General features: G+C 37.6%; 1 protein-coding gene across 4 annotated transcripts in view; it reads left to right on the forward strand.

The window, feature by feature from the left end:
• The window catches only part of evi5 (ecotropic viral integration site 5), a 90,962-nt gene that overhangs the window by 16,198 nt on the left and 49,662 nt on the right, over nucleotides 1–25,102 (forward strand). For 3 of the 4 annotated variants that reach the window (XM_002933802.5, XM_031901004.1, XM_031901003.1), the window contains exons 2-7: nucleotides 10,190–10,419; nucleotides 17,097–17,289; nucleotides 17,954–18,178; nucleotides 19,858–19,932; nucleotides 21,168–21,293; nucleotides 23,288–23,431. In XM_002933802.5, the coding sequence (XP_002933848.4) occupies nucleotides 10,271–10,419; nucleotides 17,097–17,289; nucleotides 17,954–18,178; nucleotides 19,858–19,932; nucleotides 21,168–21,293; nucleotides 23,288–23,431 (912 nt within the window). In that variant the 5' untranslated portion in view covers nucleotides 10,190–10,270. Of the gene's footprint in view, nucleotides 1–10,189; nucleotides 10,420–15,289; nucleotides 15,371–17,096; nucleotides 17,290–17,953; nucleotides 18,179–19,857; nucleotides 19,933–21,167; nucleotides 21,294–23,287; nucleotides 23,432–25,102 lie in introns of those variants that run through there. The other variant, XM_031901002.1, reaches the window with a different exon arrangement.

Below are 25,102 nucleotides of genomic sequence, written 5' to 3' on the forward strand. Positions count from 1 at the left end.
CTTGTGTATTCAAGTTTATGTCCCCATTAAAACATGTTTATTTTGAGAACCATAACTGGTTAGAATAATGCCCTTTTGTTGTTTTAAAAACCCCTGAGCTTGTTAAAACCAGGATTTTGCTTTATAAACCATTGTCTTTTTAAGTGTGAGAACAGGGGAAAAAAAATAGACTTGGCATAAAACCCTTTTTCTGTGGTTATGTGCACTATTATCTGCATCAACACAAGCTCTGTTTTTATATTGGAAACCACCAAAATATTTACAAGTACAGACTGTGTGTCAGTTACTGTTTGCCTCCCTTGTGTCTTCATACAGGAAAACTTGATAGTGAAGTAAGTACGCCTCCTAGCTTTAATAAGCGTGCAGTATTGGTCGCTAGGGCAGAGATCATCAGCCTACTGCAATTGCTGGTGCTGAGGTGTCCTACGCTGGCTGCGCATCTGCAGTTCCATGTAGCTGCACTGAGTTGGCCTGAGTGCAGCTACATTTATGAAAGCCTTTGGCAATTGTTATGCCTTCGTGCATTTTGTTTATAATAATGGTGTTCCTATTGTCTCATAAAAATGGACTAAGTAAATCTATATTGTAGCAGATCTGTTTTCAGCCTTGGGACACAGAAACGTGCCCCTGCCCCCATTGATTTAGTCCTGTCTGCATTTTGAAACATTGTATACATTTTTAAATACAGTGCTAATGTCTGCATCTGCACTGATCCTGGAGTCGAATAAGTGCTTACTTTGCATTTTAATCTACTATCTTATGATTTAAAGTGTGGTCATTTGTTTGATTGTGGCTTTGGTCATTCTGCGTCTGCATGGATAAAAATAAACATACCACCCCTTTGTGCAGGGAAGGCAACAAAGCCAATACTCGTTGCTTCGCTTTTCCGAAGTCATGCAAAGTTTCCTCCTGCTGGCAATTTTGCTTAACTTTAGAAAACGAAGTGTTGCGTATGCCTTTCCACCAGCGTTGCGCTTTATTGCTGGGTGGAAAGGCGTTTCTGAGAGATTAATTGCCCGTGGTAGCAGGGATTTATCGCGGGCAACTAATCTCTCCTCAGGGCATATAGCTTTTTATTCAATAGTGTCTGTCCCACTACATCTATTTTATCTGGCCCTCAACATGATTTGACTGGATATTATTTGATTTGCCATTAAAAAAAGACCATATTCAGTTCAGACAAAATATAACACACTTTTGTTACTGTCTGCAGTTGGAAAGATGTGATTTAGACTACTGTTATTATGTACACTTATAACACAGATACAGGATATTTTAATTTTAATGAGGACTGTTTTTGCGTAATGAAATTCTACGCAACTTTAAAAATTTTCAGCGGTTTTAAAGTTTTGTAAATGTGATTCATATTGAAATCTGTATTTGTCTTGCTGCTTTTATCCTCTGCCCTACTTGTTCTGAATTCAGGTAAGGGGATGGTCCACGAGAAGTTTATATATATGTATATATATATATAAAATATATATATATATAATATATATATATATATATATATAATATATTATAACCCTGGTCTACTTGGATCCAGTAATTGTTGGGGGAGAGTCCTTTGGACTTGCCCCTATTTATACCTTGTGTGCTTTGTGTTCATTATCTTGCTACTTGATAAAGAGGCGGGAGCCTCGAAACGTTGTAAGGAATGCAATTGTTCTGCATAATGCAGTAAAGATTTTTTCTTTTTTCATTTAAATGAGTCTGGACCTTTTTGTTTCATATAATAAATATATATATATATATATATATATATATATATATATATATATATATATATATATATATAATATAAAAAGTGTCTGCACTAATATATTATATAATATAGAAAATAAAATAATAGATTTTAATTAAGTTTCAAGAAGTTGGATTGGCTGTTCCCTTCTGGAAATGGAAAAGCTTTTATAGATTTCAATTTAATTTTCTTGGCTGGAAACTAACCCAATGTCAATCTATGACAGGAAGTAATTTCAAAGGATGCACATTAGTACATCTGTTTTGATTTGACTATTCATTCCACTTGCCATTCTATTTTCTGCTGCAGCAGGAACCAGTGTAGTTTTAATATGATATGATCTGCTCAACGGGAACCAAGTAGATTGAACTTTTGTTACATATAAGGTCTGCCTACTTAATGTAATTATGAGTAGAATTATATTGATATGTTCTAGATATTTATAAATACAGTAAAGCTCAAACTTGATTGAGCAAGCACTTTAAGCCAACATGAAAGAGCACTCAGGGGATTGTAAGAAACTGGGGAGATCCTGACAAGCATTTATTTAGTAAATAAGTGTCTTAATCATACATGTGAAGGTTGCCTAGAATCTATAGCTAATTATGTCTTGGATAGATCTACCCTTCTGTAATGGGAGTAGCCCAAATAGCAGATTGAATGGTGTATGTGGTGAATCTCTTGTAGATTGTACACTGTACTACAGAAATTTCCATCCACTGTCTGCCGGGATTTAGTCACAATGGAAAAAGTCATTAATGGGTCAGTAGTGTGAAACCTTATTTATACCTGTTAAATGCAGGACTACAAAGGCTTTGCGAATATATATCTACGTATCTCTGCAATGCTTGCACCTCTGGCAACTCCAGTGGCTTATGGGATTGTCGCTGCCAGTTTACAGAAAGTATTTGCATAAAAGACAGAGCTGAAACCTCGCTTCTGTTTTCATTTTCTGCATATCCTATATTTACATTCAGTGCACGTGGCAGAGCAAACACACAGGGACCGTGCTGTCTCAGCGTCTGTTGCTTATTTGCTACTGGTGAGTTCTTAGCTTGCAGGCTGATCTCATAGACTGTACTTGAACGTAGGAACTATATCAAAGCCCAGGCTCAGTGCTCTGAAAAATATTAAACTTCTAACTCATTCTTATACACGTTGTGCCGCCATCATAAATATATTGTGTACCATGAATGAGAAGGCTTAATACAGTTCTGCACTTATAGGCAGTGCCAGTGGCCAGACTTAGCTGTAAGGAGCACACTCTATTTCTGCAGATACCTAGTGCTTCTCTTTCTCCTGTACCTTAGAGGGTGATTCTGGTTGCCTAGCAACATTGGAACACCTTTGCAAATCTCCAGTATTAGTGCAATATGACCTACATACAGTAGAATAAGGAAATGCATAATAGAATGCAGAAGACTTTGCGTTATAAATGGGTCATTCATGTGTGAATAGTTGTCATAGAAAAATATAAATGACTAATCCGAATTCTTATGATCTACTTTTTTTTTTTTAAATTGTACTTTGATTCACTTTACAGGTTGTATATACTGTTGCATCTGGAAATTTTCTCATAGCTCATAACCCCATAGCAAATCATCAGTCCGTCATCTTCAGTCTGCTGTATAAAATGTTGCTTTTTTGTTACTTTACTGGTGAAAACATCTTTGTCTGTTCATTTAAAAGGGGCTGAATATTTTGTCTTTGTTCAACATGAGCATAAGTAAAATTTATGATAGGTCTTGAAAATGCATTCTGCCTCTACTGTTTTCTCTTCATTGTTTTGTGTTAATCCCTATTATTCCCCATTATTACAGTAGTTTGTATTAATAGAAATAATAAGATCTGTATAAACAATACCCTCCCATCCCCCAGCTGCAGCCTGTTTCAGGTTTTTAGATCAGGAGACCTATCTGTAAACTGGTAATTTGACGAACTGCTTTCTCCTTACACAGTTGACTGGAAGAACCAGGAAGCAGCAAAATAAAGGCACTTTTCAACTCTTAGACAAGAATTGACAAACACAAAAAGAGGCAACATGTGTTTTTATCAAAATCACTATTCCTTGAACTCATCTTGAGAAAGGAGTTATGATCTATAAAATGGGAAGTTCCCCGTTTACCAGTAGTACATGTGTGTTTGCTTGTCTTGTTTGTGACCTACTCCATAGACTGCAGCCCTCAAATTAGCATTTACATCCACTTTGTGGATGCAATCAAATCTGTGCCAGGTTTTAATTATTACATATGCTAAGAGTACACAAGTACACAAAAAAAGTACACTGTGTAGGGACAGTGTCTGTAAGAGTAGGAGGTGGCCTTGATATGTATAGGAGTGATTTACACATCAGGACCTTTCAGACCAGTAACTTGTGTTAGTGAAATTTGCCACCTCCGTAGCACGGAGAAAGTATTGAACCTGCCTACTAGATAGGAATACGTTTTATAATAAAATAGTGAAAGCATTTTATTGGAATCTTGATAAGATTACATACCTTGGCTTGTAACATTGCATTTTGTACACACTTTCCTGAGCTCAATTTACAACCAATATTTGGGGGCACATTTACTAAGATGCGTTTTTTTCTGGCTTTGAAACGTGATATGGTATCATTTCGAAGTAACCACAATCATTTCTGTAGTTCTAAAATGTCTTGACAATGCTTTTATTGTTTGTACAAAAATATTGCGATTGCGTTCTGAAAGTCACACAATTTTTGTGTCGAAACGTTTGTTAGTGCCACGAAAACCTTTCTGGCTTTGATGCCTTCCATAGGACTTAATGGCACTCAACAGATCAAACCTGGCGAAAAGATAGTCACGATGAAAGTGTAACCAAATAGTTAACAAATTCCAAAATGTTCGTATTCTTTGCACAAAGTACAATTTTTTTAGTGGAACTTTAACAAACTTTTCACTTACATTCCGAAATGTTCTATAATTTAGAAAAAAATAAAAATATATCTCAAAATTGTTTAGTAAATGGGCCCCTTAAAGTTAATGAATTATTCTGTCACTTTTTTGTACCTGAAGTTGCAGTCTTTTGTAGCAGCTTCCCGCCCTTCTTTCTGGAAATCACATTTTATTTTTAGCTTTTATTTATACAGTGTCAAGTAGTTTCTATTGCAATGTATGATGCAAAGCAGTTTTAAATATATCAAGCTCTGCTCAGCAGAATTGTTTTGGTATATATGTTTTACAAAATGCTAATGCCGAAGCAATTAGAAAAAGCCTGAAAAGGGCCACCTTCTGTGTTTAATTATGGACAGGAACTTAACGGAACAGTAACACCAGAAAATGAAAGTGTTTTAAAGTAATGGAAATATAACGTACTGTTTTCCTGCACTGGCAAAACTGGTGTGTTTGCTTCAGGAACACTACTATAGTTTATATAAATAAGCTGCTGTGTAGCCATGGGGGGCAGCCATTCAATCTACAAAAAGGAGAAAAGGCACAGGTTACATAGCAGATAACAGATAAGACACAATTGTATTCTACAGGGTTTATCTGTTAGCTGCTATATAACCTGTGCCTTTTCTTCTTTTGAATGGCTGCCCCCATGGCTACACAGCAGGGTTTATATAAACTTTAGTAATGTTTCTGAAGCAAACACAAAACTTTTACCAGTGCAGAGCAGCAGTACATTATAGTTTAATTTCTTTAAAATATATATATTTTTTGGTGTTACTGTTCCTTTAAGGAATCTAAAATAGTAGTAAATTAGTATGTTGGGCTGGCAAATTTAGACTCAAGAGAATTTCTGCTTACTTTTAAGGGTTGTTTTTCAGACTTGTTTAAGCCCTCTTTTAGGTCCAGCATTTGGTTAGGGACCCCCTTAACCCATAACATTATAGTAGGGATGCACTGAATTGTGGATTCTGTTCAGGGTTCGGCCCTTTTCAGCAGGATTTAGCCAAATTCATGTGCCTGGCCAAACCCAAACCCAATCCCAATCCAAATCCTTTATGTGACTTTTTGTCACATAGACAAGGAAGTTAAAAAAATGTCACTGCGTTTCTCTTTTCTCTTCCGTAGCCTTATTTGAATATGCAAATTATGATGCAGATATGGTATTCAGCCGGATCTTTTACAAAGTATTCGGTACAGCTGAATTCCAAAATTCGGTGCATCCCTATATTAAAGGCATATGAAAATGTTGTCATCCATTGCTCCATAGTTCCAAAAATATCTATTAAAGTGCACCCTCTAATTGTTTCCCCCACCAAAGGTGCAGGCTAATAGGGCCTGCATTCTGGTTTGTGAAAACCAAGTCTTTTTTCAAAAAAATCCAGCCCCTGCCATTGCTAGGCTGCCCTAGGCGGCAATGTTGTTTGCTGCGCATACACATAATGAGCATGTCTCCCTGCCTGATTTAAAGGAACAGTAACACCAAAAAATTAAAGTGTATAAAAATAATTACTATATTATATACTATTGCTCTGCACTGGTAAAAGTTGTGTGTTTTCTTCATAAACACTACTGCAGTTATATAAATACCCTGCTGTGTAGCCATGGGGGCAGCCATTTAAATTGAAAAAAGGAGAAAAGGCACAGGTTACTAAGCCGATAACAGATAAGTAGCATAGATTCTCATTGTATTCTACACAGTTTATCTGTTATCTTCTTATGTAACCTGTGCCTTTTCTCCTTCTTTCAATTTAAATGGCTGCCCCCATGGCTACACAGCAGCTATTTCTAGTAACTATAGTTGACTTTCTGAAGCAAACACGCAACTTTTACCAGTGCAGGGCAACAGTAAATTATATTTTAATTATTTTAAAACATTTTTATTTTTTAGTGTTACTGTTCCTTTAAGAGCGGTGGATGCTGTTGAGGCACTCACTCACCCATGAGCCACATTCAAATATAAAAATTGTTGGGGAGCAACACAAGCATGAAAAATGTACCTGGGGGTACCAAATAAGCTCTGTGATTGGCTATTTGGTAGCCCCTCTATGGACTGGCAGCCTATAGAAGGCTCTGTTTGTCAGTACATCTGTTTTTTGTGCAACCAAAACTTGCCTCCATGCCAGAAATTCTAAAATAAACACCTGCTTTGATGCCACTGGGAGCAACATCCAAGGGAGAGCAACATATTGGTCACGAGCCACTGGTTGGGGACCACTGGGTTAACCCCTACATTTCACCTTAAAACTACCTTTTAAGTTGGTATTCAGGGAATATCAAAATAAGCATTTTCCTCAACTCTCCCACACAAATTATCCTATAATTTGATTACACACATTTCTCAGTGCACAAAGCAGGAGTACTGTTTAACACATACTTATCCTCCAGGATTTTGGCTCAGATAATGAAAATTGTTCAATGACTTAACAAAAAGTGTAGAACTAGTCATGAAAGGTGTGTTGTGTAAAAATGAATGTTAATATTTCAAGAGGTAGTTCACCACTGTCAAAGTTCATTTTTAGAGAATTTTCAGCCTTTCTTATTTTATTTGTGGTCTATTTTTTTTTAATCATTTACACTTAATCGCTTAATCAACATAACAACCAAAAAGCATTTTAGGAGATCCGAAAGGAAGATAAATAGTTTAGTAGAAATAGAAAATAATGTTTTTGTTTCTGGGACCAGGGACACCTGACAGACAGACAGTATTTCTAGATGCAGGTCTGAAAGAGGCAGAACAGTAAGAATAAATACTAACTCAATCCTGGCCCCCCAACAGAACTGGCCCCTTGCTTAAGAAGTTTGAGGACCGCTGTACTCACTTGGCAGTTGCTTAGAATAAAAGTTTGTGTAAAGGTGAAGTTGCACTGTTACTGTTGAGGAAATTTGGCTGCTGTCAGATTGTCTAGCTACAGCCAGGGGGAGTGCTATGCTTATTTCTCTCTAATGCGAATGGGCATACTGTTTATTCGAAAGCACATAGCAACATGTAAACAGTTGTGTTTTTCTGTGGCATGGGTTTGCGCATGCTGCTGCGTTTATGTAAAGGTTAGTACCGGTAACCTCAATGGAAAAACTGCATTTTCCAGGTTCAAAAGTAGTGTGTATTTTTCCTTATGCCGTATAAACAATGTTTCTTAGTGCTGCAGCAGAACAGAGCCAAAAGCTGATTACAGTTTCAAATGTGTTTAAAACTGAAGAAGTTCAGATAAATGCATCTCCTATGTGATCTAACTGGTAGAATATATAAGAACAATTGTGTAATAGTTTGCACATTGAGTCTTTTCTCCCTTTTTATTGGATTATAAATTGACATTTTACAATCTGATATCCATAATATATATTTTTTATTTTAGTTTTATAATATTGTACTCTATGTAGTGCCAAAATTACACAGCCCTCTGCTTAAAAAGAAAATATTTAGACACTCAGCCAGTGCAATGGCTTTAATACTTAAATGAGAAATAATTTAAATGAGAAATGTCAACAACCTAGTGACTGATATATTGTCCAGGTCAGTCTCCAATAAAAATGCTTATATGTTAACTTACATTTTAGGGCTCTGGCACACAGGGAGATTAGTCGCCCGCGACAAAACTCCCTGTTTGCAGGCGACTAATCTCCCCAGATTGCCATCCCACCAGCGAAAATGTAAATCGCCGTTGGGATGGGATACATGGGCGACTAATCTCCCCGTGTGCCAGAGACCTTAAACCAACAGGCATTAAGTTACAGTGCCATTTCTTTTTTTAAATGCCATCTTTGATTTCTCATTAAAATAGCAATTTAATTGACAATATAGATAATTTGTAGGTGCTGATTGAACAGATACAAACTTTAACATTTACAAAAGAAAAAAGAATTGTGTTAAATGTCCTTTAAAGTCATGCAATCATACACTATTAAAAACTTGCTCTCTTCTCATAAATCAGTTTTATGTCAGTAATAACAAAAAGCAGTTGTCCTTTAATCTCCAGAAACTGGCCACATGTATTTATGCACATTTGAATTCCTGACTGTTCTGCTAGAAAACTGTTTATTGGCTGGCATTTTGTACAGGCATGTTTTGTGTATGTTTAACCTGATAGAATAAAGGTGAAAGAGAAGCACACGGCACTGTTCCCAAATCCTTAATGAGAATTTCTGTCAATGTCTGGTTATGCAAAAGTTTGCAGCTATATATAAATATGTAGGAAATGTTAAACATTTCATGTCTGTTAGAAACATTACAATATTTAAAGGAGCAGTTCAATGTAAAAATGAAACTGGGTAAAATAGATAGACTGTGCAAAATAAAAAAATATTTGCTATATAGTTAGGCAAAAATGTAATCTATAAAGGCTGGAGTGAGCAGATGTTCAACATAATAGTCAGAACACTACTTCCTGCTTTCCGCTCTCTAACTTCTTAGTTAGTCAGTGACTTTAGGGGGGGGGTGGGCACATGGGACATAAATGTTCAGTTAGTTTGTGAGCAGGCAGGTCAGATTCAAATGGAAACTAACTGAGCAGTTATGTCCCATATGCCCCCCCCCCCCTCAAGTCACTGATTGGTTACTGGCTGCCAACAGCTTAGAGAGCTTTAAAGGAGGAAGTAGTGTTCTGGCCACTATGTTAGACATCTGCTCACTCCAGCCTTTATAGATTACATTTTTGCCTAACTATATTGAAAAAAAACTGCTCCTTTAAAACCAACTCTTTAAAAGGGAACTCCACCCAAACCCAAGATTTTTGAAAAGTAAACACAATGATAATGCAGCCTTTTTAGGATCTTTTTAATGTAATAATATGGTCTGCTGCTGATCTGGGTGACAACTTTGAGATTCGGATAAAAAGTCACAGTATTCAAATGTGTTCAGCCTACATCCTCCAAATCCCACAATTCCCTACACGTGATATCAATAAGGAAAGTAACATCTTAGTGCAATGCATTGTGGGTTATGTATTTCCTGCATGCTGTCTGTAAGCTGTGGAGAAATTGTTACAATTTGTAACATCAATGTTTTAGTCCCTCTTCCTGTGCCAGGATTTCAAATGTGGCAGAAAGAGAAGAACTGTTTTGTAGCTGGATTTCATATATTAAATGGTATTTATTCATACTTTGAAGAAACTGACTAGAGTGATAGGTATATTAGGGGTTTCTGTGTTGTGTGGGGCTCTTTAACAAATTTTTGTTTGGAAGCCCTTGTAATACTTGGTGTGTACTGCCCACATTTGCATCTATAATCCACAATAGCACAGGTAGAGGAGCGGACAATGATAAATGGTAATGTCATGCAGGGAACCTTTGAAATGCCTGGAGCTAGAAAAATTAATTAGGGGCTTTTATTTACTTTTTTTCTGTTTGTTTTTTGGCTGCTCCCCTGTCTGTCTTGGCCTGACTATTTTAGATGACCCTGACCATGACTGGGCATACATGCCTTTCTGCAAATAACTCATACTAGAATTTCATTAAAATTGTTAAAGTTACACTTCTGATTTTAAACCATATATCTACTTTTCTCAGATCTCAATAAAATTTTTTCCTGCTGTCTTAGGTGGCGACAGACAAGGTTGCAGAAAAGCTGAGTTCTACTCTCTCATGGGTGAAGAATACTGTGTCATATACTGTCAGTCAAATGGCAAGTCAGGTGGCGAGCCCATCAGCATCATTACACACTACATCCTCCTCGACTACTTTGTCCACTCCAGCACTTTCGCCATCTTCCCCAGTCGAGCTGAGTCCAGATGATGTTGAGCTGCTGGCAAAATTAGAAGAACAAAACAGGTAATCAACCATCCTCAATGAATGCTCAGTATTTTCATGGGTTTAGGACTATGCAGGGGCGCTGCTGCCATGAGGCGAGTTGGAAACTCTGCTCAGGCAGCAGCCCACAAGTTGCCAGGGGTGGCAAAAAAGCACTAGCGATACAGCCCCCTCTCTCACCGCTCCAATGCTCAGAATGGTAAGCATGGGGGTGCAAGGGGGGGCGGCATGCAAAAGGCATCCTTTGGGCGGACAAGGGGTTGGGACTATGACACATGGAGCTACTTGTTTTAGGGCAAAAAGTTTGACTTTTAGCTAAAACATGTTAATTGTTTTTATCTACACTTTTATCTATAAACCCATTTTATTTGTGTATGTTTTATTTATTTATTTGTGTATGTTGGGTTATCAGTAAATTTGCATTAAAATTATTCCCAAAGCTGCACTGACAGATGACCTTCCTGCAAACATATTTTGGTTGTACAAGAATAGGATCTGTCATCCAGAAAGTTCATAATTATGGGAGGGCCATCCTCCATAGAGTCCAGTCAAATAATTCACATTTTTTAAAAAAAGGTTTCCTTTTCCTTTTTCTCTTTAATAATAAAACAGTACCTTGTATTATATCGCAACTAAGATATAATGAGGCGGCAAAACAATCCTAGTGGATTTATTTAATAGTTTGATTTTTTTTTTTAAATTAAAGTTATTTAAGGTATGTGTAATAAAATGGCTGGGTTAGTTGTAGATGGACGATATGTTTCTCCCAGGGTTTTGCATAGTTGGTACCCTGGAACATGGAATAATTAATCACAAACCCAGCCCTTAGCAGCAAGGTGATTGCTGCAGCTAAGAGCCTTTTAAAAAGACTCCAGTGTGGGGAGGGGGAGTCTCTTCCCCACTACACAGGTAGCAGGAGCTGCGCTGCATGGGAAAGGTACTGATGATTTCTGATTTTGTTTTCTTTTGGTAAGTTGGAGTTGGAAAAGCCACCCAACTGTAGTTAGGCTGCCAACTGTGTTTAGCCAGTGCTCTGGTGCAAGGGTTTATTTTCTTGTTTCTTATTTTGTGTTTGTTACTGGAGTTTTGTAACAAAATAAACTGCTGGCACTTGCCTGTAAGAGAGCAACCTCTGTGACTGCTGTGTTTACCCTAAAAGACTGTGGGAAGCGGCCCTAAGACACTGAACCAGATCCCCCTGTAGGGTCAAGTGTCACAGTATGGAAATCCAAATTACAGAGCATTCTGGATAACAGTTGTGTAATGTATTTCTAATGCTTGTCCTGAGATTGCACATAACTGACAGAAGCACATACTATCTATACACCTCTGATTAAATGATTGCTGGTCTAAAATCAGTAATGGGACTGAGGAAATGCTAATGCTGTGTAATACATTGACACATAAACTAATGGTCATCTGTCACATGGCTTGACAATGTTTTTTTTATAAATAGATACTCTATCTATTTATACGTTGTACGTTGTAGATTAGTGTTTGGCAAGCATTCTTTACCTGATAAATGATGAGTGCAACTCCTTGTCTCCACTAGCTGGGTTGTTTCTTGGTGGGTTCTTTGGAGTAGTAATTCAGAAACATCTGTAGGTTAGTACGTTGCCTGTGCATGTAATATCGCCTGCATTTAGTAGGTTAACCTTTCGCCAAAAACTGGGAAATCATTTTAATGCAGATTTACTGATCTCTTCAATCTGATGCGTATATGGCTCCTTCCTGCTGCCTCTGGGGGAACATTTCACTGAGCCACTTAGATTTAGCTGGTGGACTCATTATTGCTCCCAGAATTTAGTGCAGTATGACATTTGTCTTAATAGGAATTGTGCTCTTGTTTTTGCCATTACAATACAGGGTTGCCTTCTAACCTGAATAGGCATTACTGTTAAATCACTAAAAATACTGCTAAGTGCAAGAAAGGGGCTAAATAATTAGTGTGACATTTGTGTCACTTGTTTCCTGCACAGTAGAAGAATAACACTCTAGTCTAAAAGAATATATTGAGATTAATTTAGGCATCAAAAAAGTGACTATTCAGCACAGTGTGCCTGCTGTCAAGGAAAGGCAAAGTCACTTGGGGGTGCAAAAATGTTAGGCACCCCCAAGTGACTTAAATCGCCTACCTTTTACCCTGGGCTGGTGCCCCTTTTCAGAGAGAACAGCACCAGCCCGGGGTACCTGCAGCGCTTCCTCCTTCCTGCTTCGGGTGCGCGTGCATGCGAGTGAAAAGCCGAACTTAAACAGAGAAGTCAGCTTTTCACTCTAATGCGCATGCGCCTGTCCTGGGGTCCCAGCAAAATGAAGCAGGAAGGAGGAAGCGCTCCGCTGCAGGTACCCCAGGCTGGTGCTGTTTTCTCCTAATGGGCACCAGCCCGGGGTATAAGGTATGAGATTAAAGTCACTTGGGGGTGCCTAACATTTTGTTCTGTATGCTGCCTGTGTGTGCCATCACTGGGCAGGGTAGGGCAGGCAGAGTATGGCACACACAGGCAGCATAGGGCAGGCAGAGTATGGCACACACAGGCAGGGTAGGGAACAGGGTCGGACTGGGCCGCCGGGACACCGGGAAAAATCCCGGTGGGGCCCAGCCCGACCTTTGCCGGCGCTCCCCGCTACTGACTGTTCCTCCCCGACGCGTTCAATTTATACGCGCTCAGGGAGGACGTCAGGCGGGGGCCCTTCGGGGGGGGTTAGGGGGGCCCTTGGGGGGGTTAGGGGACGCGGCTGGGGCACCTGCAGGGCCCCTGGGGCGGGAGCCCCGGTGGGCCCTGCACCCCCCAGTCCGACCCTGGTAGGGAAGGCAGAGTTTGGCGCACACACAGGCAGGGTAGGGCAGGCAGAGTATGGCAGGCTTTTGCTGTACCATTGGGTATGGTCATGTGATAACATGGGTGTGGTTTCAAGTGGGTGTGGTTTAAAAAGGGGGAGTGGTCAAAACTGGCTTCCATTATCGGCCCTCCGCCACGTAGGCTGGAAAAATTCTGGCCCTCGGTACCACAGAAGTTGGACAGCACTGTCCTAGAGGAAATAATAGTCTCTGAATTGTTAGTGTCAAACAGCTCAGTTATAAAATCATAAAAAAAATGTGGGCATGCCTTGCCAAATTACATATTAGGTTCATTTTGCAAGTGGAAAGTTAAACACAACTACTGCAAAATCAGCATTATAAACAACTTATTGGAAATGTTAACATGGTTCCTTTGTTTCATGATCTTAAAAACACTGGCACAGATTGCTGTGTGTCACACCTATTGCATTCAGCTAAGGGCTAAACTCCACAGGAGATCCTGATCAGGTTTTGTGGGTCAGATTTTATCTTGTCATGCAACACCATGCAATGCAACACCCCACAACAGCACAATATTTTGTAGTATCCTACAAAAAAAATTAAATGATCTCCATAGACTGTAATGTAAAGACAGATCAGATAAAGTCAGATAGAGAGTTTTGTTTCTGCATCTAAAGTACATCTGACAGTGTATTTCAATGAGTCTGATGGAGTAACTTACTTATTTCAAAGCCAGTACAGAATGTGTAACTGATTTTCCTATTTATATTAGATGAAACTTATATTTTCATTTTTGTGGTCATTACCATTGAATATTTGTTATGGATATTGTAATCTCTCACATTTATTAAGATATTTTTGGGTATATTTGCTTGTTCAACCGCACTGTTGAACTGGCATACACTGGTAGGCAAATTTTCTAATACAAGCCCAATTTGTTTGGTAAAAGGTCAGTTAGTCATGGCTGATTGTACAAATGCACTGATCAAAAATTAGACAAATATTCAACCTTACACCAGGTCTGTGTGGGATTTTAGTATGGTCAGACTTGCAGTGAATTATGAAGATTTTTGTGAAGTTGCTGGTTGACTCCGGGGTCTTGTTAAATTAAAGCACACACTAAGGGGCTGATTCATCAAAGTATGAGTTCGAATACCGAAATGGGTAAAATTCGGATTAGATATGATAATTTCTGATGATCGCAAATATCACGAAAATGCTTACGAAAAAATTGTATTAGTCATGATAATATCGTATTGGCGTTCCGAAAGTCACTAAATTTTCGTATCCGAACGATCGCAAGCTTCGGGAAAACCTTTCTGACTTTGATCTTTCTGTGCATGTTTTTGGAAGCCTCCCATAGGACTCAATGCTGCTCCAACCTGGCCCAAGGCAAGTCACAATACCGAAGCTTGAATGAATCGGAAACTTTTGTACTTGGCGCGACAATACAGTTTTGTCGCATAATTTTTGACGGGCAGTACAAAAACGTTGCGCAAATTGGCGAAAATACGCAAGGTTCAAAAACTTAAAAAAAATATATTTTTTTTTGTATTCGGAGGCAATCGTACTTTGGTAAATGGGCTCCTTAGACATTTATTATTCTTAAAGTGTTAGGACATTCAAGTAGCTATAAAGCAAGCCCACAAAGGCCACAGAGCCAAACAAAGCAGCTCCCAACCTGTGCAACAAAAGACTGCACTGTGTGGATCCTGGTTGGTTAAAGCACTTGACAGGAAGAGGTTACAGGATTAATCCATAGAGATAGCAATTTCCCAGCAATTATAAGGACTTATTTCCTATTAATAAATGTCCCTGGGCTGCTGCTCACTTAATAAGCTGCCAAAACCCTAACAGCCATTGCATCGTCCCCAGGACCATCTTCAAGCAGGGATAACCGAGTAATAATATAACTCTTCTGTGTAAATTAGAATAATACCTACTGCTGTAATTAAGAAGATTACATTTAAGAAGAATTACATTTAAAATTATTTAAATCCCCCCCCCCCGTAAATTAGGAATTGCCCAATCCATTTCTAGCTATGTTTGCCAAAGGTAAATCATTGCACACTTCTAAAGAGAGACACAGGCAAAGTGTAGCTAGTAACTTACTTGTAATTCTGTATCTAAAAGGAAAAAACTACTGAAAATGTCAACAATTAACCTTTTAAGGTAAGGTTTGCTTTCTCAATATCTGTAACATTTCTATTTGAAAACATTTATATGGTGAATAGTTTGACTATTTCAGTTTATGTTAATACATTTTACTTGCATAGTAGCTTCCTTTTTTAATTCTGTAACTGAATAAATCCCCTAATTTAAAATTGTTAATGAACTGACAGTTTATTTCATTGAATAGGTACAAGTTACATTGTGTTATTAAGGCAAGCAAGAACCTCCTAGACAGCAATATGACTGCATGATTTAGGACTGATTTTTTTTTTTTTTGTTTGGAATTATACCTCATTGGTTACTAAAAGTTACATTTTCATATATTATTTGTTTCAGACTTCTTAATGGGGTCTTGACAAGTGGGTCTTAAGGCTAAAATATGTTGTGGCTATTTTAATATCTTCTATCATTCTCTCTAAAATCCTTGGCGCTGCAGTTTCTATATGTAGCCCTCCTAAATTGACTACAAAAGCATGATTCCTTGCAAAAAGTGATTTGCTTGACTCTTGAATCAGGCTCATTTATGAACACTGGGCAAATTTACCCCTTGGCAGTAACTAATAGCTACCACTCAGTTATTATTTTGTTCACATAGGTAGCAGGGAAGAATTCAAGAATGTAATTGGTTGACATGGGTTACTGCCCAAGTGCAATTTTGCTTATTTCCAGTAATTTTTATTAGAACGTTAATGGCATGGATTATTTTGATAATGTATTTTTTAAGAGAGAAATTTGAGCCTAGACTTAGAGTTCAGAGAATGTCAACATTTTCAGTTCATGTATTTGATATTTACACAAGCCAAGCCATTTATCCCAACATTGCAATGTTCAAGGACAGTGTGCAATAGCCACACAGTAAACATTACTTTCTCTCCTAGCTGAACTTTGCTTTCCCAATAGGGCTCATCCTTTGTTTCTCTTCTGTTGCCTGTTTTTCTACTTTGAATGCTGGAGAGTCTGATCACTTTGTTTTTATATTATTTCTTATTGACTTGTCAATGAATATACAATGGTAGACAAGACATGGCAGATAATATGTAAACATCCTCCTTTTTTTTGGGGGGGGGAGAGCCCCTTGTAATAAATTCCTATGCAGTTGTGCTAATATTTACACACATTTTTAGGAATATATTGTTTACTTTAGCAGGGACTGGTATTTTAGCCCCTGTACTCCGCATTTGAATCTTGGGAATGAACAGCTCTTAAGGGCAGATTTCTGCCCATAGGCAGAACTGTGAATGTTGCTGTGTCTGATGAAAATATTCTCTAATGGGTGTGAGAGAAGAACCTTTCACCAGAACTATATAACATATACAGATTAGGGATTCAGCCAAACCCAAATCCTTTGTGAAAAATTCAGCTAAAAACTGAACCAGATCCTTATATGCAAATAAAGCTTTAAAAAGGGTTAAAGAGAACTGTGTGAATGTCAAAAAATATTCAACTTCCGTGTTTATGACATGAGTCATGTGATTTTAAGGATTTGCATTAGGTTTGACGAGGCACATGGTTTCTGAATCCTGCTGAAAAGGGACAAATCTTGAACGAATCCCAAACTGAATCCTGGATTCGGTGCATCCACAATATAGTTCATATTCTGTATGCAGGTCAGGGCATTCCTCTTAGGAAATAACATAGACTCTTGGAAGGCATCCAGAGTACTGTTAGAATGAGGAACATTGCATCCCTAGCCTAATGTAAACATATTGCTTGATTTCATTTCCAGGCTTCTGGAAATAGACAGTAAATCCTTACGCTCCGTTAATGGATCAAGAAGAAACAGTGGTTCCTCTTTGGTTTCAAGCTCTTCAGCCTCCAGCAACCTCAGCCATCATCAGGAAGAAGATTCATGGTTGCTCTGGGGTCGGATTGTTAATGAATGGGAAGAAGTGTACAAGAAAAAAGAGAAGCAAATCAAGGTATTCATCATTCCAAACATCAGTTTCCATTCACCTGTTTTTGTAGGGGAATCATAACGAAATCAAAGGCAAAATATGCCAGGTATTCTTGAAAAACAAATGTAAACAAGATGCTGAGAATTGTTTCAGAAAAGTAGTAAGAAGTAGTGGCCCAGAAACTTCTAGGTGTGCCATTGGTTGTTAACTTCTAGAGAGCCACAGTCTGCCCACTGCTGTTGTGGATGCATAAAAAGCATGTATTGAAGAGTACCGGGGAAATATTAAATAACAAGAACGCTTGATACACAAAAAGATTTTCAGTGGTTTAGTTCTCTTATACAGGAGTTGTCACACTTTACAAGTTTAGGCCCCATTCAAAGGTCCAGTTTCTGACCAGGGCTCCCCTTTAAGTTTCAGTTTTTGGTCAATAATATCTGCAAAAGCAAAAGCAAATCCATATTCACCACAAATCTCAAGCTTACAGACCCTTAAGATGGACGTTTAGGTGTATATAAGAGAGCTAATTGCTTTTCGCCCCAATTCTAACCTGACATGCTGAGCCCCCAGGGGTGCCAGCCACACAGTTTGGAAACCACTGCTATAAACCCTTCATTACTAGCATAGTTGCACAAACTGCCAAAGAACTATTTTATACTAAACTTTTCCTCCTCATTCTCCTCTTTAGGAACTGGTTAGAAAAGGAATACCTCACCACTTCAGAGCAATAGTGTGGCAACTACTATGCAATGCTCAGAATATGCCAATCAAAGATCAGTATTGCGATCTTTTAAAGATGACTTCACCATGTGAAAAACTCATTAGAAGGGATATTGCCAGGACTTATCCAGAACATGACTTCTTTAAAGAAAAGGACAGCTTAGGACAAGAGGTTTTATTTAATGTTATGAAGGTGAGTATATACTGTACTGGATTTTTATTAACCCAAGGCACTTTAACATAATACCCACAGTTTCAATAAATTGTTGACCATTGTTTTTGACTATAGAGATCAGTGTATTGCCAGATTCCTTACAATTAAATGTCACAGGAAACAAGTGTTAATACTGTTTGTACGAGCCCTAAAGTTTTTGACCTGCATTCCCCTGCGGTGGAGATATGCGTTCCACCACAGGGAAGTGCAAGATAAAGGGCAATCCATTCTTTTCTTTTTAACCTCACCTGCTATGCTAAGGGCAAATAATTTTGAAATAATTATTATGTAACATTAAATTTTTTTAAACAAGTTTTTTTTAGTTAATCAGCCCTGTGTTACCCTCCTTTGATTAAAATGTACACATAAGTATTATTGACCTGAAGACTGCCTGTGATGATGGGCGGATTCCATTATACTGAGTGGGAGGCAGGCAGCAGGGACAGGTTCCAGTGTTTCTTTGCAGGTGGCAAACTACTTGCTTTGATAATTACCTAATAGTGTTATTTTTGTTGCCTTAGAAAATCCAGAAAACTCAACACCTGCACTTACAATTGTAATTAATAAGCTAAACAGGTCTCTCTGAGGAACTGAGACTTGCAGTTTAAAGGTTAAAAAACTGTAATAACACATAACAAATAATCTCTAAAAATGTAAAACTTACATAACTTGCCAAATTTTGTAAAATGAGAGTTGTATTTAGGGGGTGTGGTCACAAAAATGGGTGCGGTAGAAAAATTTTACATGGAAATCTACAACTGAATAAGAGATCCGTTTTTTCCCATAGAATTGAAAATGGCCCTTTCTCTGACTAATTTTCTCTAGGTATGGGATCCATTATCCGGTAACCCATTATCCAGGAAGTTCCGAATTACTGGAAAGGCCATCTTCCATAGACTCCATTATAAGCAAATAATTCTAATTTTTAAAAATGATTTCCTTTTTCTCTGTAATAATAAAACAGAGCCTTGTACTTGATCCCAATTAAGATACAATGAATCCTTATTGGAAGCAAAACACTCCTATTGGGTTTATTTAATGTTTAAATAATCTATTAGTAGACTTAAGCTATTGAGATCCAAATTACAGAAAGACCCCTTATCTGGAAAACCCCAGGTCCCGAACATTCCAGATAATGGGTCCCATACCTGTAGTAAGATATGTCAGTAGATGTTGTTTTCTATGGGCCTACCACTTTCAGGAAATGCGTGGTGTTCTTTGATTTTGTTATAGGACTTTTTATATTGTATCCAGTGTTTGTTTTTTCTAGTTATGCATATGTATAGACAGTAAAAAGCATGCTAATAGGTTCAGTGACTTGTGTTTATACATGAGGTATTTTGCAGTTGCGTGGTAGTTTTGACTGCTTTGCCAACTGCTGTTGATGAAAAAAATGGTGTTTGAAATAGATTAATTATTCAACGTGTTTCCCAAAATTGGCAGCCTCCTTGTTTTAACCAGCTGGCCTAAATGGATCCTGGAACTGCCACCGAATAAGCATAAATTTATCCCTACACCCTTCCCTAGAAAGAACATCATTGTCACATCTGATTTGTGCTTGAGCTTGATCTGAAAGCTTCAGTGTGCTGTTATATGCAGGTTGCTTTCTTCTATTACATATTTTAGGAAAACTCCTTTAATATATTTTTTTCTTATAGGCTTATTCCTTGGTTGATCGTGAAGTTGGCTACTGCCAGGGAAGTGCTTTTATCGTTGGCCTTCTTCTTATGCAGGCAAGTACATTTGGAGCAGTCAGTTACATGGTATGATTAATCCTGCAATTGACAGAATATAATTGCCAGGCAAACAACATACTTTGTATTCTGAAAATTAAATCTGCCTTTTTGAGAAAATAGTAGGTGGCTGTTTGTCATATGTCCCCCCCCCCCCCAACACTTTTTTTCTTTCTCTTTAATATTTTTTTTTCTTGTTTTGCTCTAAAATGATTTTGTTGTTCATAAGCTCTGAATACACCAGCTGCCCTATGAATACATATTACTGATAATAGCAGCTTTGGTTTGTAGCAAAGGTCACGTTATTTATGTCTTTCAGTTATATCAGACTGAGAATATAATTGTCTCTTATTTAACCTCAAAGCATTTGTTTTTCTAGCCAATTAGTTTTGCTTATCAGTCTCTCTTTCCCATAACATTCTTGCTGCTAACAACTTAACTACTCTTTCTTTTTCCTTGTGGGAGTCACAGTGCAGCCCTTGTGGCACTGAAGCTTTCTCTCATATTAAAATTTGCAGTGGTTAAGTCATTTTTTTGGGACATTGGTATAGTTTTTAGCTTGAAATGTATCTCTTTTATGTGGGACACTGTAACATTTCTATTGTATTCAGATATTAACTAATAATATATTAAGTAAAATAGCTTTTATATTTAACACTGTAAATACACCTAGTTTATGCTTAGAAAAGGAGGCTAATGGTTAATTTATGTCCCTTTTTGGTCAGAAATATGAATGACAGCTCATATCTTGGGCATATGTATATGTAGTTATATAATTAATGTAGAGCAAGCAATTGGAAAATACAGTTGGCTGTACATGAGAGGGTATTGGCTGGTGATTCAGCTGTTCTTATAAGGTTGTCAAAAAAGGTCAGGATTGGGATCGGTCTAGACAATCCACATTTGTGTGTTTGGGGGACTATTAAAACATGTCCCGACCTTAACTGTAAAATAATTTTATTTACATAGAGTAAAACCTCCCATCAGTAAGGACTAGAATGAAAAGTGATTGATAATATTTAAATAAGTTCAATTTTGATTTAGGAGACCTTCATTTTGGACTTTGAAACACTGGCCTGTATTAGGCAGATGTGTCTTATTCCTACTTTGATCTCTATCTCTTTAGGGATGCCTGGTTTAAGTTTTTTTTTATTTGCATTTTCAATGTCTGCTTATACAATGTATGAGAGATATAATGTGCTATAACCACTGTTGTTGTCATTTTTCATAAATAGATGCCAGAAGAAGAAGCTTTTTGTGTTTTTGTTAAATTAATGCAAGACTATCGCCTTCGGGAACTCTTTAAACCCAGCATGGCAGAGCTAGGTCTGTGCATGTATCAGTTTGAATGTATGATACAGGTGAGGATAGTATTTGCTTTTAGACTGTGTAAATATTATAGTTTAAACCTATCTTTAAAGGATCGCTATACTGACACTTTTTATTTTTTTAACTAAATTATTGTTTATTTAAAAACATTTTTTATTATGTTCCAAAAGTTGTAAACCAATTTAAGTGACTTAGGTTGCCTCATCTGCTAAACCTTTCAGAACTTTCCTTATCCTCTCCCTTAACCCTATTTATAGGAATTTTGCAAGGGATCTGAACTTGAGACCCTAGGGGGTATAATCTGCCCTGATCTGAAAATATCCTTTAATCAATTGTTAAGTATGACATTAGCAGGAACAACCCACAGTTTACCCTGTACAGAGATGTAGCAGGCAGCTATGCAACTATTGGTATTTCCCTATGTGGAACACAGTTCAGTGGAAATGCTTTCTAATATAGTGGCACTTTATTGGCTAAGCCTTTATTTAATAAATGTTAAATCATTTATTGAGGTAATATAGCCATATGTACTCACTAGTGAGGATGGGTAGCTAGGGAGGATGTAGCTAAATCTTGTGTTAAAAAATAAGACTTATGCATTAAACTAGGCATTTTACCATAAGTTACAGCTGGAATGTAAAATGTACAGTGTGTTGCAGTCAGGTCCTTGGCAGCCAGCGCTGTAGATTCTACATTCAGTGGAAAGTAAGCTGTTAAAGGGGACCTGTCACCTTAAGAAATAATTTCAAATTGTTTTCTATTGTGGTTGTCAAGCAAAATAAACTTTACTTCCACTATATAAATAATTTTAATCTTAGTTTCTTCAGCCTTGGAATTCACAATTGCAACAAGCAGGCAGGGGCCATTTTGTGGACACTGTTATCAAAGCAGGCATTGCATCCTGCCAGTATCTTGTTTCTGTGCCAGTATGGAGGGACCTGATGCCCATGTCCATGCACTGGTTACATAATTACATGGGTGAGGAGGGAGGGGGAATGTGAGGAGCAGCAACATCTAAAAAGTTCTGAATTGAAAGTGAAAGTAACTGTCTGCCACACCTCAATGCCTAAGGCATAGAGGCGGGGCAGGCAATATATATTTGACAGCTGGGATTTTTAAATGCTTTTATAATGGGTATGGATGTGGTAATAAAAAATTATTTTGGGTTTCATGTTTAATTTGAAAAGGTCTTTTATTATACAGCTTTAAATGAACTTTGGCACAGACATTGAAATTCTGAGAGTTTGCAATAGATTTTCTTTTTCTGTCTTTTGCTTTTTGTTCAGCAGCCCTCCAATTTAAAACGTCAGCAGTTATCTCATCGCTAGGGTCTTATTTACCTTAGCAGTCAAGCAGTAGTTTGAATGAGATATAAATACGAGAGGGACTGAATATAAAGATATGAAATAAAAAGTTCATATACAATTCTGAGTTCACAGAGCAAAAGTTTTTTTGACTGCCGGGGTCAGTTACCCCCATTTGAAAGCTGGAAAGATGTAGAAGCAGAAGGCAAACCATGATTTATTTTTCATAGTTTTTTAATTAAGACCAATTACGAAGTTGCTATAAATAGGACATTCTATAAAATACTAAACGTTAACGTAAAGGTGAGCCACCCCTTTAAAAACACATGAAACCAGTGATTAACCTAAAGTTATAGGACACAATTAATAAAAAATTTTCCCAAACATTGTGATAAAAAAAAAAAAAAAAAAAATGTACATACTAAAGAAGTGGTGGGAAGAGAAATCCCTGTAGCAAGAAAATCCACAAATGAGTAGTAATTATGGCCTGCATTTAATCACCAATCAATTATTTTTTTTGCCTGCTCCAGCAATTTCTGTGCTTACACAATTCAAATGTTTTACCATTGGTAATTTATACTTACACCAATGCTAAGATATCTTCTGAGGTTTTTAACTCCTGCTTTGGAGGACCTGCAAAACGTGTGTGCCATTGCCCTTAGAGCATACCCAACAAATGTTTAATTGGTCTTTTTTCCCCCCTCTTCTTTTCATGCCCACAGGAGCAGCTGCCAGAGTTGTACGTACACTTTCAAGCTCAGAGCTTTCACACTTCTATGTATGCATCTTCGTGGTTCCTCACTATTTTCCTTACCAGTTTTCCACTACCCATTGCTACAAGAATATTTGATATATTTATGTCTGAGGTAAGGGTTTCTGGATACATTTAGGGTGTGCTTCATATGCTTTACAATTTCTAAACTCTGAAATGCAAATCAAATGCAGCTATACTGCTTGTAGAATCATGAGTTGGGGCTATGCTTGTCTGTGCTTGCTATGTCTGTTCAGATCTATCAAGTTGGGGCAACAAAGTTTTGAATATACGAAGAGCTGTCTTTGAAGTTTCACTGTTAAAGCACACTCTTGTATCTTTGCAAAGGGGAAGAAGCACTCCAGTGTGTCGGCAATGCCTTTAAATCATTTATTTGCAGAAATGAACAAACAGCACAAGCTTTCAGGGGTGACCCCTTCTTCAGGTGCAATAGAAGAAGGGGTCACCCCCGAAAGCTTGTGCTGTTTGTTCATTTCTGCAAATAAATGATTTAAAGGCATTGCCGACACACTGGAGTGCTTCTTCCCCTTTGCAAAGATACATGGAAAAAAGGCTTGGGAGCAGCTGTGGAAGTTAAGCACCCTTTGAGAACATGTATGTAAGTGGTGTGCTGAAGATTTTTGTTTATGTTGAAAGCACACTCTTGTTACAGCTACAGACTTTTAGGATAAATGCAGGGATTAAAGAGGAAGCATTTTTTTCACTCCTTCCTGTACCCAAAATAACTGCTCAGATACAAAAATATTCCTAACATAAAAACCTCGCTTTGCATTCTTTTGCAAAAGTGCATACATCGTCAAATGGACGTGTGTATATTTAATGTTAAATATATGTACTGTGTATCAGGAGGTAAAAACCAGGAGACTCTTACCTGGCGTTTTTTTTACTTGTCAAACTATAAACTCTCTCCATACACACAGAACAGAGCAGGGCAAAGAGGAGGTATGCTGCACATACATTTGAGCCCTCCACTTTATTGCTTGGCATCCAAGGTACCTGTGGCATGGACCCACAACTGTTTTCGCTCCATGTTGTACAGTTCCTACAACATATAAAGGGGACCTGGGGTTTTCCAGATAACTTAAGTCAACCTAAAAAAAAACGATAGAAACCCAGTTGGTTTGTTTTGCGACCAATATGTATTCATGTTAGCTTGTTTAACATTAAGTACAAGTTACTGTTTTATTGCTACACAGAAAATCATTTTAAAATTTACTTAAAATGGGCTCCATGGGAGATGGCCTTCCTGTAATTTGGAACTTTTGGAAAATTTTCTTATTTCCAGCTAAGATACCATACATGCAGATGGGGTGCACCTCTGTTTCTTACAATCGCCTCTTCTCTCTCTAAATGATTTTCTAGTTTTCACTTATAACCCTAAAATATAACTATATTATTCATTTCTTCTGAACCTCTGCTCTTGTCCTACGTTTGCAATGTGCTACAAAATACTTTTCCATAAACATTAATGGTTATTGTACTGACTCTGCTGATGCTGTAGTGGTTGAGGCTATTATCACTCGAAAATGCAGCAATGAGCATTTTCAAGTGATAATTGCCTGACCTGCAGTTGCACCAGCAAGAGTCAATGTGATTCACTCTTACTCTTACACTGTGATTACCATTGTTGTCTACAGGAGGGTATTTTCCAGTGTTTTTCCAAGCGAGTAGGACAACATGTGCAATAATTCAAGTTGTGATCTTATGCCTTTTCTTTTAAACTCTATCATGCCCCTCATTACTCTTTCTTTAATTATTCAAATGT

The sequence above is a fragment of the Xenopus tropicalis genome, chromosome 4, assembly GCF_000004195.4.
Source record: "Xenopus tropicalis strain Nigerian chromosome 4, UCB_Xtro_10.0, whole genome shotgun sequence".
Classification (NCBI taxonomy): Eukaryota; Metazoa; Chordata; class Amphibia; order Anura; family Pipidae; genus Xenopus; species Xenopus tropicalis.